At 40.5% G+C, this 20,924-nt stretch overlaps 1 protein-coding gene across 1 annotated transcript in view; it reads left to right on the top strand.

The window, feature by feature from the left end:
• LOC126473544 (dedicator of cytokinesis protein 1) overlaps positions 1-20,924 on the top strand; it is a 420,590-nt gene that overhangs the window by 373,083 nt on the left and 26,583 nt on the right. The window contains exon 32 of the mRNA XM_050100670.1: positions 8,371-8,605. Within this exon, the coding sequence (XP_049956627.1) occupies positions 8,371-8,605 (235 nt within the window). The remainder of the gene's footprint in view (positions 1-8,370; positions 8,606-20,924) is intronic.

Here is a 20,924-nt window from a genome sequence, read left to right on the forward strand (position 1 = left end):
GACCATAGACATGTACCTGGAAAGAAAAAAAAATTATTTTTTATTCGTATTAAATTATTTTGTTACTTCACTTTGTACAATTTTGAAACTATTGCACAGTCTAAGGTAATGAATTATTATTATGATCATATCTGAAATTTAATGTCTGCAATATAAAGTCCATGGTTTTTAATTTGTGGGGTTCTTCTATGGGGTGTGTATTAGCTCACTGGCCACACACTGTGTGTCATACACATAGTTGATGTCTACTGTGTGGACAGTGCTAGGTGTGTGGGGGCATTTGGCTCCATGCTGTAGATTTTATTGTGTAGCTCCAGCAGCGGCAGCAGCAGCTTAGTCATTCTGTCTCTACACAGCTGCTCTCTGCATGGGGATGAAGCAAATATTTATATATGTTCACAATTCTCTGGCTTTCTTAGTGTGTCTTGCAAAATTTGTGTACTTACTTTAAATTGTAAATCTAATTGACTTAATCAGTGTAAAATAGTCACTATGGTAGGATGAAAACTATTATGTTACTTCCACGTAGGGAATTGTCATTCTACACACGTTTTCCTTTATGACACAACCCATCAGTGTGTGACACATGTGATACACAGCTATCTATTTGCCATATTTGAGGTGATTTTGGCCAATTTATACTGATTTAGCCAAACAGCTCTTACATTTTGGATGTCTTATTTGAGATCTTTTCATACTGCATCAATTAATAATTTACTATTTTTATTGTTGTTTTTTATTCATTTTAATACACCGTCTATACAGTAACTCAGGTGGTGTGCAAATGACTTCATTTCCAGGTGCAGTTAACTCAAACAACAACATCATTACCATGTAAAACAACTGTGTATCATTTGTTTTAGATAGAACTTTTATAAAGAGAGTTGCAAAGGGTGTATAATATTTATTTGTGTAAGATAGTCGTCAACATTAGTCAGTTGCCTCCATTTCTTGGTAACAGCCTCTTCAATATGTTGCCATGCATTGCAGTCGTAGGATATTGACCAAAAGGTCTTCAAGTTATTGTGATTCTCCTGTTTATTTATTTTTGAGTTAGTCCAATGATTGTCTTCAACTGCTGTAAAGACAAAACACCAAAACTAGACTAGCTTTTTGAATTACAGTGTGCAATTTCTTTTCAGTGTGTTCATTGTGTATTATTTTAACCTTGTTATAACACTCATATCAATTATTGACCTCTAGACCTAGTGTCAAACTTACATTATGAAGTTCTTCCATTCATTGTTAACTGCATTAAAAGCAAATATTACAGTGATATCAGTAAAAATAAGGTGGCATGTGAACTGTGACATGTGATTTATTCATTTCGCTACATACAATTTCAAATCACTTGATTTGATATAAAGGAGATATTTCAATTTTTACAGTGAGAACATTTTAGAAGCAATACAAAAATTCACAGTGTTTTATATACATTTCTAGATGCAGCTACACAAATACTTACTATAGTTTTCAGTACACACAAAAAAAAAAAAGAAAATACAAGGTCATTATAAATGTGTGAAGCAACTTCACAGATTTGCTGTAGCTATATTACTTGACATATTGTCACAGGGCTTTGCACCCACATAGAACAACTCAGTTCATTTGACATATTACACATGCTCCATATATGCCCCACTACTGATTCTACAGATATCAAGTCAATAGTCAAGTTCTTTTCACATTTGGTGCATCATGTCCCTATCAGTCCATTCAAAAGCACTGTTCATGAAAGCTCACAATGGAGTTTGGGAGAGAGTGGAGATGATGACATGAATTTCTGATCATCAACCCCATCAATTGGTTTCTGAATTTCTTGTTTAAGAATTCTTGAACATCATAATGGAAATGGGGTGGAGCACCATCATGTTGGTAGATGAAGTTCATGCTGTTGGTTTCTAGTTGTGACATGAGCCAATTTTCCAGCATGTCCAGACACATGCCTCATGCCTTTTTGTGGAAGAAAATGGGACTGTAAACTTTAAGCTGTGAGACTGTGCAGAACATGTTGACTTTTGGTGAATCAAACCCATCCTCTTCCATAAGCTGTTGAAGCTGTGCCGAAAAGTCAAAGCTTCTGGCTTTGTCATTCGGAGTCGGAGCTTGTAGCAATTGCAAGTTATAAGGCTTTAGTTTCATTTGTTTCCTTACGATCTCCCAATGGTCATTGTGGTGTGTTCAACTCTCTGTTTCCTCAGTTCTTGGATTTCTGTGGGCTACGTGGGGCAACTCGCTTGTGCCTGGTCAACTGTTTTTTTCACTTACTGCAGGCTGACCCATTGATTTTCCATTGCAGAGTCATCCAGAAGCTTTAAACTGTGCATACCATTGTCAAAAGGAGTTGGTAGTTGGTGGGTCTTTGTTGAGCCTATTTCTGAAGTGTCATTACATCGTTATGGCAGACTGATGTGGATGTATTCCAAGCACAGTATACGCATTCTCAGCACCTGTCACTACCTTACATAACTGCTCACTGCTGCATTCTCTTGGCAGAAATCTCAAGTGTGGCTGCAACAATATGATACTTATGAGTTTTTCCATACGAGTGTTGAATTTTGTGATATGTCAGTTAAACTAGTTACAATGATTTTTTTAAATGGCTTCAGCTATATCTTATAATTAAATGTTTCCCTGACACATTTAAGTCTCTCTATTATCTATGATAATGATCAAAGTGGAAGAAATGAATTAAAATTTGTGCCGTGGCCGGGACTCAAACCCGGGTCTTCTTGCTTGCTAGGCACAAATGCTAACCATTACATGACTGCAGTACAATGGTCAACATTGTTGCACGAACTACCCAAGTTGAGTGCCCTCCCCAACACAAACTTAAATTCATATCCTCTGCTTGTTTTCCCTTACATTGTCACTACTGCCAGGGCTCTCCTACATTGGAATAGCACATAGTTGAGTGCCCTCCCCAACACAAACTTAAATTCATATCCTCTGCTTGTTTTCCCTTACATTGTCACTACTGCCAGGGCTCTCCTACATTGGAATAGCACCCCAGCATTGGACATAATGGGAAAGTCCTGTACCATAGAAGATTTTATCAATTATTGTAGATAATGAAGGGACTTGAATGTCTCAGGGAAACATTTAATTATAAGATCTCTTATGGTACAGGACTTTCCCATTACGTCCAGTGCTGGGGTGCTATTCCAATGTAGGAGAGCCCTGGCAGTAGTGACAATGTAAGGGAAAACAAGCAGAGGATATGAATTTAAGTTTGTGTTTGGGAGGGCACTCAACTTGGGTAGTTCATGCAACAATGTTGACCATTGTACTGTGGTGGTGTAATGTTTAGCATTTCTGCCTAGTAAGCAAGAATACCTGGGTTCGAGTCCCAGGTGGAGCACAAATTTTAATTCATTTCTTCTGCTTCAATCATTACCGTGGCTTCAGTTATTTACTCTGTGTGTGGATGGGGGGGGATAGTATTTTTAAATTTTTTAATGACAGTTGACAAAATTCTCATTGTTTGGCAACACACACATTCCTAATTGACCGATGACCAAGCGATTCCCCCCACCCCACCCTACCCCTCCTTCCCCTTTAAATCCACCAACCAACCAACCTAATTATTTGCTGAATTTCCCCAGAATATTATACCATCTAAATAAGTGATTCAAAGTAGCAATGATAGATTATGTTTCTGGTGTCAATATTTGTGGCACATGACAAAATACCCATTGCAAATGGTAAGCTATTTAGTTTATTTAGTAAGTAATCAATGCATACTTTCCAGTTACATTTTTATCAAGACTGAGGCCCACGAACTTAACAAAGGTTGGTTTATATGGTATTCTGATCATTGCAAGTTATTTTTATTTTACTTGATTCTAACAATTTAGTTTCAGACTGCTTCGTTTTGGTTTTAGTTACATTTTGTTTAGCCAGTTTTGATGGCACCAAGATTCAAAGTTTTCTAAAAAAGTATTTTGACAGTTTCTGTAAAGTTTGGAAGGTAGGAGACGAGTACTGGCAGAAGTAAAGCTGTGAGTACCGGGCGTGAGTCGTGCTTTGGTAGCTCAGATGGTAGAGCACTTGCCCGCGAAAGGCAAAGGTCCCGAGTTCGAGTCTCGGTCGGGCACACAGTTTTAATCTTGTTGCATACGTTTCCAACTTCTGATTGAGTTTGCATCCCAATATTGAAAGATGGCAGGGGTTCAGTGATGATTCAGGCAACCATATCATGGTATTCTGAGGGCCCTGTGGTTACTCTAAGGTTGCATTACTGCCAAAGATTATGTGAGTGTTTTGGCTGATTTGGTCCATCCCATGATAGAAAGTGTGTGCCCCACTGGTGATGCTGTGTTAGGAGATGATAGAGCTCCTATTCACACAGCTCACATCGTCTGGGACAGGTTTTATGAGCACTGTAATAAATTGTCACAGCCCCTGGCCACCGCAAGCATCATATAATAATATTATTAAGCCTTTGTAGGCTACTTTAAAGAGAAGGGTGTGTGATCACTATCCACTTTCATCATTGTTATTTGAAATTACCACTATTTTGCATGAATAATGGTATAAGATTTCCTTGAAAACCATACAGGACATGTATTTATCCATTCTGAGATGACTGGAAGCTATTTTGAATGCCAGAGGTTTTCCTACAGTGTATTAGCTGTGGTAATGTGTTGTGTTTTTGATGTTTCCATATTTTTGTCCACCTCGTGTGTGTGTGTGTGTGTGTGTGTGTGTGTGTGTGTGTGAAATCGTATATATTATCTGTTTGTTTATATCAAAAATAAACAGTCTACAACACAAGTAACTCAACTTCACTAAGGAAAAAATAAAAGTTTGCTACAAATGTTGACAGCTGCAAAACAGAATTTGACAACCTAAGAACACTGGTGGTAACTTCTGTTAAGACTTCTACATCTATGCCTATACTGTGCAAGTCACCTTACAGTGTGTGGTATACTAGTGTCACTTCCCTCTTTTCCTGTTGATGTCACATATAGTTTTCAGGGAGAATGATTACTGCTACGCCTCCATTTCTGATTTTATCGCCATGGTCTTAGACCGTACTGTGATGCAGAATGCCTCTCTTGTAGTGTCTGCCGCTGGAGTTGGCCGAGCATCTCCACAACCTTTTCACACTTCCTAAGTGAAACTGTAATGAAACACACTGCTGTTCTTTGGAACTTCTCTATTACCTGTATCAGTCCTATCTGATACAAATCCCAGACTGGCGAGCTATATTCAAGTATTGGTTGATCGTAACTGAAACAACAGTATTGGTCTACAGTAGTGTACATGGAAGAACATAAACAACAATAATCTTTTATTGCCTGAAAGTATTTATAATGGTCTGCCAATGATTTTTACAGTATTAATTTGCACCATTATCTGTTGTTAAACCTTTCAGGTAGGTAAATGGCATGCAGTTCATTATTTTTGTTCTTTATGTTTTAGTGATTAGGGCTTGTGCTACTGTTAAACAGATACTAAATCGGCTCCTATGTCCTACTGAATATTTCACACTGTTATATATCAGCATTACACTAATTTGTTTGGTTTTAACTGAAAAATCACACTTAAATTGCTGAAGATGCAGTTGAAAGAGGCAAGACATCAGAGCTCCAACTGAAGATATGCTAGTTGGCAGGTGAACATTGAATCTTCATGCAATGAAGTGATGCTGGAGGGAAAATAGTTAACTTGAGGGGTGTGAATAAAAATTTGAAATGATTGTCAGAAGGAGAGTACTTCTTTAAAGTCAGTACCGCCATTAGACTGTTTTTTATTTGCAGTGTTACATTTACACGATCATGATTTCAGCTTAAAATGCCATTATCAAGTGTTTTAATGTTATATAGTGTCTAAGATGGCATACTGTCGTATTTAAAATACGCTGTTAGTCACATTATCTAAGGGTCAGTATTTTACCAGAAATATTTTGGTGTACATGGCCACTCCTCCATTCTGCAAAGAGCTCCTTGAAAAATATCCAGCTATTCTGTAACACAGAATCCATTTCAAACTTTCCTTCCTTTCCAGTATTGGAATTCATGCACACATTTTTATTCTTCAGTTTAATATTCTTTTTCAGCTCTAGTAATGTGGGATTTGCATTTAATTATTCTTCTGATGTTTGCCATATAGCTTCCTGTGAGAAGCTGAGCTGTGAACTAACCATGCTAGGGGCTTCAAAGGACTGTGCTAGAAAGCTTCTACAAAGTTTACCACCTGCCGATGGTATTCGATATTACTCAAAAATTCTTGAGGAAATGGTGAATGCACTGCACACTCTGAATATGAGTGTGGAACTTTCAGAGGAATCATTGTATAGGAAGATGAGTTGAAGCTCATTAAATGTTATTTTCAAAAGATTTGCTTTTAAAGTTGAAATTTTCATATTCCCATCCCTAATGTCATTGCTCAGTTTGTCCTGGGTGTACCACAGGAGGAGGAATGCACAACCAGATTTCTGCATGGAATTTAATACTACACTTCTTAACACTGTTAAACAAAGATTGTGCCTTTTGTAATTCTGTCTGAAATCAATGGTGAACAGTGAAAATGTTTTGTGAATCAAAGAATATTATGTAACTGCGTGATCAGCAGGTTGATGGCCACATAAAGGCCCTGGGTTCAATTCCTGGTACTGCCAGGGATTTTACCTTGGTGTTAGAACTGGAACAGGGTCCATTCAGTCATGTTACCAGTTGACAAACTACTTGAATGAAAAGTAATGACTCCGAGGGTGGAAAGCCGACAATGGTCGGGAGAGTGGGTGCTGACCCTGTGCCCCTCTACATCACATCAGAATTACGTAATACGCAGAAGATGACACAGCAACCGGTAGGCATCGTGTAGGCCCAGAGAGTGATCGTGGAGTTAAGTTTTTATTCAATCCAAGAAATTCTGCATAGCCTGTTTTGAAAAATTGTGTATATTAACTACTGCTTTTTAGCTATTTAATCATCAAAGATATTTCAATAACCTAATTATTCATACTTCCAACCAATAACGTATTTTCACAAAATTATTATGAAGGTGGTAACAGTCTGCAAAAAACTATTAGGTGATTATTTTGGTATAAAATGTAAGCTGTCAATTATTCAGAACTACGCATTTTCAATAATTTGTCATCAGTTGTGGAAAGCTTACCTACAGTTTAAGAAAAATGTGAAGTTTTTCTCAGCAGCAAACTCTTGCTGCTCAGTGAAACTAAGCAGTGTATGTATTACTAATGATGTCACATAATGTGTGTGTTATTCAAAATTAGATTTCAGCTCATTGTCAGTCCAGTAACATGACCTGATTATGTAATCATGGTAAGTTCTTTTCAGTTGACAGTGGATGGTTACAATAGCATAAGAATTATTTTATGTACTTTAATGTGCAAGTATTTGTTTTGACAATTATTGTTTAACTTTATATATGAAAACTGTATTAAATTCCTCTGATTTGTTTCAAAGCCTGACTTTGTGGAATAAACAAAGTACTTAACCTAATCAAATCTTGCAGGCTGTAGATGATTTAAATTATTTCTGTTTAGTAGTTTCCATAATGGTTGTTCCATCAGCTTATCATAGTTCCTGTAAGCAGAATCTTTGTACATGATTAGCAAGCATGCTATATCTACATATAAGAATGTGACTGCTTATAAATAATTTCTTACTCTATGCAGTGCGCTTCACTGTTTATGTAAGCCAGTTCATATGAAATTTTGCTTGAGATTACTAATGAAAATAATAATTTACAATAATCCAGTTAATGTGCTGTTGTCAGTCTTAATCAATGAAAAGAGAAGGCTGTGCTTAATTAGTATAATTTTCCTGTCACATTCTAGAACCCTTTATTGTAACTTCAGCTAATGTGTTACAGATGTCATGAATTTGTCATTACACTATAAATCATTACAGATAATTTATTTAATGGTATTATGTACTGATTCTTCACCTTGTATAAAAGGGGTAGCCTTAATTATGTAGTGGACCATCATCGATGTAGAAGAAATTGTGTTCACAAATTAATTACTTGCCCATATTCATATTTAAACACATGTGACAAAATTAAGGATAAATGTGTTGTCGTGCATAACATTTCTTTGAATCAAATAGTCAAGTACTATCTAGATGGTGGAAAAATTACAGATTTACGTGAGATGTAGAATATATTCAACAACTTAGCAATTTAGTAGCAAGTTACTAATTGTTGAACGAGGTGTACACTGAAAATATGTAAGTGGCACATTACTGGTATGTGCTTCTTCCTAGACTTATGGCTTATTCTTGAGCAAAATTAAGTGAAATATGGTTATTAAATGAATAAAAATATATTTTATGTAAAAAGAAGAAGTTTCAGAATGAACAATAATTATAAAGTTGCAACCCAATTTTGTTTACACAGATCAACAAGCATGCATCAACCAGCTAGTAAGACGCCTGTAACATCTCCCACAATTGGTGGTCCAATATTTGCCAAAGCTTCAGGTGGGACTTTGAAAAGCAAAAAAGATAAAGGGAAAGATAAACGTCGGGCTAGCAATAAAGCAGAGAAGCGTGAATCAGCAAGTCAATGGTACACATCGGAACTGGATACTGTTAGTAACAGGACTACACCAGTTTTTGAATTGCATCAGGAGGTAATTCAGACATATGTAAGCATTTTTTATCTACTTTACCTCACAGAGGGAAGATGTTGGCATATAACATTCATATGTGTGCCTTTTCTTCTGTGTTGGTGTGCTGGAATCTCTGCAGTATTGTCCCTTTTTATGCTTTTTTTTCCTGTTTGGTCGGTATATGATGTATTTGTGCTGAAAGCATTCATTCATTTTAATCTACACAGATTATAACTAATCCTCCTGCAATTGTTGTTCTGTGTGTGAAGTAACTTAAATACGTTGCTTTATTCATTGTTCCAGCTAACATACATTATCACAGTGTATGGTTTACCTTCATTACATGTCTTCAGTGTGTTGGTTGCTTCTTGTCCATGAATAACAGTTTTGTGGTTTTCAACATAAATTACATAAAATACCCATAGAAATTAATCCATTCTTGACAAGTAACTTTTACTTTGAATAAATGCTTGGTGGAATTCTTACAATGTCAGATTTGTCCATTTTGAGCCTCAGTGACTTACTGCATCATCAGTGTAAGGAGATTGGATTTCAGTAGGACATTAGGTAGTGCTGAATTATGTCATGGTGACTTCGTAAAGCATGGAACTTCTGTATGCTACCAGGTATTATGCCAGTATCTGTGACTGAAGAACAATGGTAGTGATGCTGATTCCGTTAGATGGTGGGCGACTAAATTGCTTTGTTTGTTACCTTTCAGCATCAGACACCCATTTCCATGCACCACTAACGATGTAGCCACTGTCAAGCTCAAAGGTCTTGTTACATAATCTGATCTCAAAAGCTTATCACCAAAATTTGCAATAATGCTAATAGCAGTTGCTGCACTTTGTGACAACCAAATTATTCATCCAATTTTAGATGCTATTTTCTTGTAGCGATAAAGCTGTGAACGGGTATCTATGTGTTAGTGTGATTTCCTAATATATATGTCAAGTTATGGCAAGAAATGTGAAGTTCTTCACAAGCAAGTGAGAGGGATTATTTACCACATATATAACTTTTTCAAATGTGAATTTGAAAGCAGAACTACTACTGTGTTTATTTGAAGACACAACAACAGACTGCAGAATCCTGTGGTGTAAGGAAGAGAACTGTAGAGAGGATTGTAAACAAAAGTGTCAGAGCTATAGAAACCTCCAGAAACATTGGTTGCATGTAGCCTGGAAACCACCAGAATCACAAGAAACCTGTAACACAAATTGATGATATTGACAACAATATTTTAAAATGGTCCATGTCTGAAAATAAATAAATGGCAAATATCCAACATCACAAAAACTTGTTACAATTTAGCATGAGAAAATTGGCTCCGAAAGTAGTGCTATGTCAGTGCAAAGAATTTTAGAAGGCATTGGCTTCAAATATGTTGAGAAGAGAGAGATATTAATTGAAAGAAGTGAGATAGATGCAGAACAAACCACATACCTTATAAAGATGCACAATAAAGAGGAGCAGGTAGTTCCAACAGTGTATTATCATGATGAAACATGGGTGAATCGGAATCATACCAAAAATATCTGCTGGAAAAAGAGTGTTGGTACTGGTGGTTCGAAAGTTCCCATAACGAAAGGTTCTCGGATAATTATTCTGCATGCTTGCTCTTCTTCTGGTTTTGTTGCTGAGAGCAAACTTGTATTTTATTAGTTTGTGACTCCCATTTAGAAATGGATTCTATCAATTTCAAGGAGTGGCCCACTGAACAGTTCTTGCTTCAAAGGTAGTCATGTGATGTATTGTTCCAGTTATCATTCAGACATTACAGAGAAAACACCAAGTACAAACAGCAGGAAAGCGGATATTGGCTTAAAAATAAAAATATTCCATTCAGTATAAACCAGACTCATGCCAAACTCCTTCAGCTCATTTATTCATACAAGTTATGTGACAGAACGTACAATCTTCACTTCTTGCACGTGAATGTGGTCACACAGTTTTGCATGTATTCACACATTTCTGTCAGTATAGCCCGATGGAATTAATTTGGGCACGGGTTAAAGACTATGTGGTAGGGGAGAGGTGGGGAGGGGAGGGCGTGGAGTTCTAGGTAATGGACATTTGGATAGCAGTTACGATAGTATTATGATGTAGGCTTTTGTTTGAAGACTCGTGGTTTAAAAAATACGTTTGTCAACATAGTAATTACATACATAGTATGTGAGAACTTCCTAGCATTTATTTATTAGGAATTTGTATCCTATGAAATAAGTAGATTACTGCATTCAGTGAACTGCCCAAGGAGAAGTTAAGTGTATATACTCTGATAACTTGCAAGAATGCAGCTGGACAAATCCTTCAAGAACTCTGATATTTTGACAAGTAAGCCTGTGCCATTTTCAAAATACAAATTGGAAAATGCCTTATAATGACAGTGGGGTTGCCTGTCAAGATAATGGTGGTTATCAGTAACCATTCCCTCGAGTTTTTCACAGAAGGTAGTCAATTGTTTGCTTGTTTAATGGATCATAAATACGGTCTCTCATTGCAAGTTAGCTACACCCATAATGCCCATTGACAGTGAAAAATATGACAACATACTGACCAATTACTTGATAGTATTTTTCATTACTTTTTGCTACCAGTAATTCTCTTTTATACACAGTGATTTACACTTTACGGTCAAACACACATACATACGTGCATTATATACTTTTTTTAAAAAAAATTCTGTGGAGTTAAAGCAGTTGTCATGCAAATGTACTCATTTCAGTTTGTGTTTGATGTTAATCTGTGCATAAATCTGTGCACACTGTTCTACACTTTTGGAGGCAAAATTGATTCTTAGCCATTCTGTACAGCAGCTCTGGTGGTATTATGGGAAAGGCAATTTCCTCCGACACGAGTGTTGCTTGTTTATCACTTTACAGGCAGGCTGGACCTCCCTACCATTTCCTGTCTAGTTCTCTCATGTAGGGAGACAAAATTATTTAACAGAGCTTCTGTTTATATAGTAGAGTTATTTTCAGTTTATTGAGAAAAAAAAGCCCCTGTAAACAATGACTGAGAAGTGCCTAATTTGTGAGTGTAGTGCTGCAGGGAATTGTAGTCAGTTGGTTGTCAATTAATGAATGACCAAAACTTACCACACTTGTCCCATCATTAACTGCATTACTGATAGATAGCGTAAATCCCACTGGTAGACTGGGCTTAACTGACTGGAGTCCCTTGCCACACATCCACAATGTATCTTGCAAGGTGTGTTAATATGTCTGGTGGAACAGGATTGATCATGTTCAAATTCAGAACAGTAATTTGCTGTAATACAATGTGTGACTTATGTTGAAATATTTGAAGTTCCATAACAGCGAGGTGACATACTTGTGTTGCAAAGGAAGCCAGTTTAAGATCTTGGCCTCTTCAGATCTTGGGAGAGCAGACCCCGATGTGATTCTTTTTATGTCCCTCGTGCTACAAAAAGTACTCCAGCTATTAATAGTGGAGACAATAATGTCAACATTGTCAAATGCATATTGCCAACACGTTACACTTAGGTGGGCTCTGCAGCTTGATACAGCTGACAGCTCCAGCTGTGGAGATTTTCTTATGTAACAAATCACTTGACAACAGCAAATAAGTGCTCACTAAATAAACTGAAAATAATGCCACTATATGAACATGAGCTGAGTGAAGTAATTTTGTCTACTCACATGAGAGAACCGGACAGGAACTGTTGGAGACTTATAGTCTCTCTATAAACTGAAAATCAAGCAGTACTCGTGGCAGGGGAAAGTGCATTTCCTGGTATAACACTGGAACTGCCACACAGGATGAGTAGGACTCAATAGCCCTTTGGCAGTGTAGGACATTGTGCAGGAATTTACATAGATTCTATCTGTATTCATATTATTAATAACATGATAATTATATATAAAAACAAAGATGAGGTGACTTACCGAACAAAAGCGCTGGCAGGTCGATAGACACACAAACAAACACAAACATACACACAAAATTCAAGCTTTCGCAACAAACTGTTGCCTCATCAGGAAAGAGGGAAGGAGAGGGGAAGACGAAAGGAAGTGGGTTTTAAGGGAGAGGGTAAGGAGTCATTCCAATCCCGGGAGCGGAAAGACTTACCTTAGGGGGAAAAAAGGACAGGTATACACTCGCACACACGCACATATCCATCCACACATACAGACACAAGCAGACATATTTAAAGTTAAATATGTCTGCTTGTGTCTGTATGTGTGGATGGATATGTGCGTGTGTGCGAGTGTATACCTGTCCTTTTTTCCCCCTAAGGTAAGTCTTTCCGCTCCCGGGATTGGAATGACTCCTTACCCTCTCCCTTAAAACCCACTTCCTTTCGTCTTTCCCTCTCCTTCCCTCTTTCCTGATGAGGCAACAGTTTGTTGCGAAAGCTTGAATTTTGTGTGTATGTTTGTGTTTGTTTGTGTGTCTATCGACCTGCCAGCGCTTTTGTTCGGTAAGTCACCTCATCTTTGTTTTTATATATAATTTTTCCCACGTGGAATGTTTCCTTCCATTATATTAACATGATAATTAAATAGACACCCTAGCTGCAAACAGGCGTTAATGTACTTCATTGGGGACATGTTGAAAATGTGTGCCCCGACCGGGACTCGAACCCGGGATCTCCTGCTTACATGGCAGACGCTCTATCCATCTGTGCCCGCGGTGGCAGTCTTTTGGTTGTGCCCGTGTGTGACTCAGCACTTCCTCTATGTGATGAGTAACAATATTTCCTTTTCATATTGTTGTTATTCCATCCTGGGATTTCCATTCTTTGATATCTGTATTCCATGTAGTGTTAATCACTAAACTTATTGTGTCTAGAAGTAGTTCAATTGATTTTATTGTGCATTTGGGCATTAGCACACATTTTGTAACAACAAATTGGCTGTACCAGTATTTACTCTTGTAGGCCTAATATCTGATTTAACTTTGTGCTCTTATCTTTAACCTTTATTTGAAACTACTTTTTCTGTTAAACGGTTGTTATGTTATCTAGCTGACATTGTATCTGTTACTGTATTTATAGTATGTCTTACTTTAACTGTGTACAATTTGGCATTGAATTGCCCTTGTATTTATTGTAAGTTTAAATTGAAACCTGTACAATTTGACACGTTCAATATCCTTGTGATTGACTCACTAACTGGATCTACGGAACAAGAAATAAATAAATAAATTAATTAATTAATTAATTAATTAATGCATTCTGCAGAAAATAAAAACCACCAACATGTGCGCATACTGCATCACCTGTGATTCATAAGGTGAGCAGTGGAGGGGTTGGTATGACTTTGTGAACTAGCCTGTAATTGCTTTTTGTGATGTACTCCGGTAGAGAGAATGGATAATTGCTCGCTCACTCTTCATTTGCAGACCTATGAAGGAGAGAAGTGCACGACCACAATCTGGGGATCTGCCTTCCCTCAAACTTCTAACATAACCCCCCCCCCCCCTCCCTTCCACCCTGTTACACCCCCAGAACGAAATTTATACCTTAATACAGTTCTGCTGCATTTAGATGTGGTATACATATCTAATATTTATTACTAACCCACTTTATTTAACAATAAACATTAATTTTATACAGTTAAAACACTATTTTTTATAAACTGCAATTTTTTTGTCCCCTGCATTCTAGTAACTATTATTCCTAAGAGACAGAATGAACAGGACTTTTCATGGTAAATTTACTGTACTTCTATTATGTACTGGGAAGCATTTTCTCCAGCAGCTGCAGTTTGTTAGAAATTCAAGAAAAGCCTAAAACTGTACCCTTTACTTTAACCCCCCCCCCCACACACACACACACACACACACACACACACACACAATCCACTGGTCAGGATTTGTGGTATGTTGTCGATGAAACTGGTCAGGATTTTTAGTATATTGTTGATGACACATCCCTCATTCCAGTGTGCTGTAATTTAAATTTGTGACTACGCAAATTTTTTACCCTGATTTTTCTTTGTTTACTGGACTAGGAGTATAGCTGTATTTCTGGTTTTGACCATGTCATTAGAGGCGGGGTGAAATGATGTGAGTAATATGCTTGATCCCATTCTGGATGCAAAACTGTTGGACAGCAACAGATGCAAATTGTGGTGTATTATCAGCGACAAGAACTTTTTAGATAAAAAAACAGTGGACAGGGCCTTAGTGGTATTCTCCACCATGATCTGTCACATTTTGATGATTTACAGGCAAACAGTATCAACCACAGGGCCCCATGGAATGGACATGCAATATCTGCCTGCACCTGATCCCACGACTGGGTAGGTGCGGACAATGGATGGCAGTCTTGGGACAGTGCTAGTTGCTGAGTCTGATTAGCTTGGCAGTGCTGCGCCATGTACACAAGATTCTTGTTGACCATTTGCAGATTCTTCATTTTGGAAATGCCCCTACGGCATTGATGCAAGAATCACCATATTGGGAATGCATAACCTCTGGAATCATCTCTCAACATTGATGATCGTCTTAGTTCAGTAGTAGGACACCTTTGAAAAGATGAAGGTCATGGCATCATGTAAGGAAACTATGAAGTTCTGCAAATGCTGGCAGAGGAAGGGCCTCCAATCAGCTGGTTTGTATGAACTGACAAAGATGTCTCCAGAGTGACTCCTGCTGCAACATCTCTAGAAGCAATGGAAACGTTTTCCACCAACTGTTCCAATTGTGGTTCAGTGTAAAAGTAAACAGTCTCTTAATGGTGTACTCCTAAGTGTTCATCCAAATTTGTATTTCCATATTTGCACAATATTTTGACAATGACAAAGGATGATAAATCAGACATTCTCTTGTTTATGAAATTCATCATCAGGGTCCAAAAGTAATGATGATGACAGCACATCTGCATCCTATAAGAAAAGAGCCCAGAGTTGTAATCTCTGAGATGTCTGCTCATGCCACATTGACATATGGACAACGACTAATGATTTGTGACAAGACGAAATTGGTTGCCATACAGGAAATTGTGAAGCTTCTGGATACCATAGATAATTGTGAATGTCCTTCTCTATCAGGGAATAAATTTCATGTTCCATGGTGAGGGTCTCAGATAAGAATATCATAGGCTGTTCCAAACCATTCAGGTACTTATGCGATAGAAAAGTTCTGACCCCATGTAGCGATGTGTTCATGGCCAACACTAGAGATAAATGAGACTAATACAAGGCAAGGTAATAATCAGCTTAGAGTTGTTGCTTCAGCTTATGAAATGCGTAGCAACAGCTTGTGGACCATTGGTAAAGGACCCCTCACTTCTCCACAATCAAGTCAACAAATGTGGTGTTGGGAGATAAATCAAGCATAATTTGTAACCCTGCAGATAAAAATCTGCAGATCCTTTACTTTATTTGATGCAGGAAAATGAGAAATGGGTGCCACATCATCTGATGTCAGTTTAAAGCCATCGTGGCTAAGGATGTACTGTGTACAACTAATGTAAAGATGAAAAAAATGAGCATTTTGTCAAGTAGCACTTAAATGCTGCTTGCAAAAGCATGGAAAATATCCACTTGGAAATTCAATATATGACCCTTCTGACTCTATCCTGTGACCACTATATCATCCAAATAATTGGTGCATTATGGAATACTGTCAATAGCATGTTCTGTAAATTTCTGAAATATTGCTGGAGCACTAACAATGCTGTAAGATAACATGTTGTATTGATAGATGCCATGAAAAGTATTTAATACTAGAATGGCTTTGGAAACCTCATCCAAAGGAAGCCGAAAATAAGCTTCCGAAAGAGCAAACTTGGAGAAAAGATGACCCTTGCTGACTTTGAAAGTAAGTCATCAGGATGGAGAAGGGGCACTGAGTCCACAGTCAACTTAGCATCTACCATTTTTTTGAAGTACCCACTAAAATGAATGCACCACCTGGTTTCTGAATATGTCTAAAATTAATGCCCATCTGCTATAAGGAATTGAAGATAACACTTTTCACTCCTCTAAGCGATGCTAATGCATTTCTACTTAAACCTCATTCCAAAAGGCTAAAAGTGTTGGGTGGGCTTGGGAAAATTTTGGAACTACTGACTCTTTTAATGTAATGTAAGCAAAAAAGTTAGAAAGCAGTCTCAGGCCTGTAGAAAGGAAGGGTGCATATTGGGACACAAATATGACACTTTTGCAAAGGAAATGGTATTCTAAATTACCTGAACTGAGAGTTAGTGAGAAAACCCAAAGGCTGAATAAGCATCTGGGCCAAAAATATTTTCCATCTAGGTTTCTGGTACTATAAAGAAAGGAATTGTTTTGGTTACTTGCTTATACATTAATTCCAGAACTATACGGTCTAGTAACAGTAAGTTCACAGCTTAACTGCCAGAGATTTTAAGAGTGGAGAATGCATTCAGAGATACAAAGTCTGATTAATAATTGAGACCGAGGCCCCTATATCACAAAGGACTAAAATAGGAATACCACGAACTGTTGCTGACAGCATAAGATGGTGTTGTACTATCCTTACATCTGTAATATTGTTTATTTCCATCAGTGCACTAGATTGCCGATAGTATGGCTGGCTTTGAAAAACATCTGCTATGTGACCCTGGTGAAAACAGTGCTGACATACATCATTATAATGTAGGCAAGTACATCTAGCCTGTGAAGAAAAACAGTCAAGATAACTGGGCAGTATGCAAAAATTTCACCAAAGTCAGGTGGAGAAACTGTTACGGAACTGGGATTCATTTCAGTCTAGTCAAATGGGAGCCCCTCCACTGCCACCTGGACTGCACAGCGTTACTGCAGTTTCAGTGTCAGCCAGACTAGGTCGTGCAGCATTTGCCAATTGAGTTGACAGTACTGATATCACAACACCATGGAAATGGTAACCTGAGCTGCTTGAGAAATCTCAAAAGCTCTAACAGTATGCAAAACTTCAGCTAAAGCAGGATATGACTGCTGTAAAGCTTAAAGTGAGCCTGAGGTATCTGCGCCAGTGGAATAGAAAGGCAGAAAACACAAGTTCAAAAACAATCTATCGGACTCATTAAAACGAAACAATAATACAATATCCAAAAGAACAACCGACTCGATCCAACTGCCGATCGACACGATAACAAAGAACAATAATAATAAAAAATACCCATCTCTTCACAGGGAGCAAACACAAACAGTTCTGCAACATCAAGAGGTTCATCAACTGTACCAAGAGATTGGCCAGCTCTGGCCACGGCTGCCAGGTCAGCAGCTCGGTATCCTTCTGAGCGCTGCTTCTAATTGCCTTTTTCCAGTAGTGCGCCACCTTATAAAGCTGGAACTATTTGTGAACACATGCCTGGTGTAGCTAAGTAGTCCCTAGGCTAGCTGCAACCTCTGGTGAAGCTGTTCTGCAGGCTCCATGACTGGGTAGTGGTCCCTGGCGGTTGTTGGAGGAGACCTGGTGGTGTGTTGTGGCCACCAGTAAGTCTTTCTTTTGACAACACGTATGACGTAGGTTTTCCTGGTGAATATACACCCTGTGATGCAGGCATCCCGTGGCGGTTGGACATAAAGTGTGTTGCCGATGTAGTAAGGGCTACAATGTCTGAAGTGCCGGGCCACAGCAGACCCTCCACCCCCAGGGGGGAGTGGAAGGCTCATGTCAATGTCAGGCACTGAGGCCGTGGGCGAAAGGAGACCGGGAGGGGGGGGGGGGGGGGGGGCGGTCGCAGGTGCAGGATCCACCTCCATGGGCGTAGGGCCCTCTGCTGGAGAGGCCGCACAGGGTGTGAACTGTGGGGGCAGTGGGCGGTTGGGCGGGGAGAGGAGCACCGTCAGCCACAAGGGCCGACAGCCCTGGAGACGGTGGTGGACCACGCCGGGAGTGAAGCTGGTTGGTACGCTTCCGGCACACTGTGCCATTGTCAAGGGTGACTGCCGCCATAGCACGGCCGATGAGCGGGGACCCACTGGGGACGATGCCGGCTAAACACCAGTGCCCAGACCGCATCCTGTAGAGAATAACGGGACCGTGTCGAATGCGGAGGAGCTGGGCGAGGAGAAGACGGAGACAAGGGGGACCGTTGAGAATGGCCGTGAAGTTTTACAGCTGTGGATGATCCTTCCTGAGCAGTGGATTGGCAGGAGGAAAGAAAGATGGTAAGGGTATCATCCAGGGAGTGTTGGGGTTACAATTTCAACATCTGGACTTTTGACTGTCCGGAAAAACTGTTTGGCTAATCCGTTAGATGAAGGATGAAAGGAAGCAGTATGAATCTACTGGATGCCCTGGGAGGTGCAGAAGGAGGTAAATTCAGAAGATTTAAATTTAGGGCTGTTGCCGGTCACAAACGTCTCCGGAAGGCTCTCAGTGGCAAATATGCAGGAAAGAGTTTGGATGGTATGGGTGGAGGTCACGGAGGACGTGCGACGGACATAAGGAAACCCACTGCCAGCGTCCACAAGGGTAAACCAGGAGGAGCCGAGGATTGGGCCCGTGAAATCTAAGTGCAAACGAGACCGAGGAGAAGTAGCAGGAGGCCACGGGAACAGGCGGCGAGGAGACGCCGACTGGTGCTGTTGACGAGAGGGACACGAGGCAACCGTGCGGGTGATGGCAGCGTCCGGCCCCCTCCAGTAGACGTGCAGGCAGGCAAACCATTTCGTCTGGACAATCCCCCAATGACCAGTGTGCTGGAGCTCTGAAACCCACTGGTGGAGGGAGGGTGGCAGCACCACCTGCCAGCGATCGTGATCACCCGAGATGAGGAGGAGCCCATCTCTGACAGACAGGTCCTGGCGGCGGTGCCAGTAGCCCGGGCCTCCGCCTGCAGCAGCTGATGACGGCCTGACGGCCACCCGTGCTGAACGTGGTGCATCAGCACCTGGAGCGTCGGGTCCTCTGCCGTGTCACTAGCTTGGCATCCAGTGGCAAATCGATGACTGCCGCAGCAGCGGCGACATCCAGGTGGGAACTGGCAACCGGGCAGCATCGAACTCGGGGTCAGCACCCACTGGGAGATGAGAGAGAAGATCCGCATTGGCATCGGGAGCTGTGGCCCAAAAATGGATGTCGTAGGAAGCAAGGAATAATGCCCAGCACTGGAGGCGGCGAGCAGTCCTCTTGGGGATGGCAGCTGTAGTGCTAAACAACAAGACCAGAAGCTTGTGATCGTTGTATAAGGTGAAGCGATGGCCGTAGATGAAATTGTGGAGTTTCTTAAACCCAAAGATGATAGCCGAGGCCTCCTTCTCAATTTGGCTGTAGTTATGCTGAGCCGGGGATAGTGTTTTGGAGATGAAAGCCACCAGGCACTCGACTCTGTCAGTGATGTGAGACAAGACAGCCCCCACACCGCAGTCTGATGCATCGGCAGGCAAGATGAGAGGCTCGTTGAGGTCATAAGCGACAAGGCAAGCTGGCATCAGGAGAGAAGACTTCAGACAGTGGAAAGCTCTATCACAAGCTGGCAACCATTCTCGGGGAACATTCTTACAGAGGAGGGAGTGAAGGGTTTCCACCAGAGCTGCAGCATGTGGGATGAAATGGCGGTAGTAATGGAGATGACCCAGGACTGACTCGAGCTGGAAGATGTCCTTCGGGGGTGAACCCAGCTGGTGGTGGGAATCCCCATCAGTGACGGTCTCGGAGGAGACCGTATCCACTTGAAAAGGGAGAGGAGAGCCGTTCAACCGTACAGTCAGAGTGATCACTGCCGTCGTGTGTGGAAAAACCGACTGTACGGAGGAAATCTCATCCGACACAGAGTTGGAGGCGTCGACAGCAGTGTGGTCCACGGCCATCAGTGGAGATGACCGACAAACCTCGGCTCTGTGACCCTACTTTCCGTAGATCAAACTGGTCACCCTGCAGAAGTGGCAACCTTGCCTCTGATATGTGACAGAGCATTGACTACATGAGGGCAACTGTTGCTGCTGATGCCGCTGCAGCTGCCAATTGCACAGGTAAGGATCAGCGCCCTGGTCCTGGAGGGCAGGTGTGGCCTCAGGAGGGGCCCCCGGCACCGCTGCAGCAGCTGCGGTGATGGGAACCGGCAATGCAAGGTGCGGGCTGTGAAGACCTGCACCGGGGACTGCAGCGTGGAAGCAGAGGGAAAGGACTGCTCGTGAGGGTGGATAGTGGATAATCGGGTGTCTAAAGAGGGATCTTTCAGCTTCAGAAGATCGGTCCATAATGTATCGTGGGGGGCGTGGACAAGAATCACATCAAGAATGAGTGCCGAACCGTAAGACTGCTTGCAATGGGGGTTGCCACAGAAAAAATGAGAGTCACGCGGGAGAGACCTTGCAGTATAGCAATCCATTCCCTGTGTGACTGTGTGGGAAGCATCTGACAACAGAACAACTTGTGATGTGCCGCCACCACGTGGACCTGAGAGTCA

This window comes from Schistocerca serialis, chromosome 4, assembly GCF_023864345.2.
Source record: "Schistocerca serialis cubense isolate TAMUIC-IGC-003099 chromosome 4, iqSchSeri2.2, whole genome shotgun sequence".
In the NCBI taxonomy this organism is placed as follows: Eukaryota; Metazoa; Arthropoda; class Insecta; order Orthoptera; family Acrididae; genus Schistocerca; species Schistocerca serialis.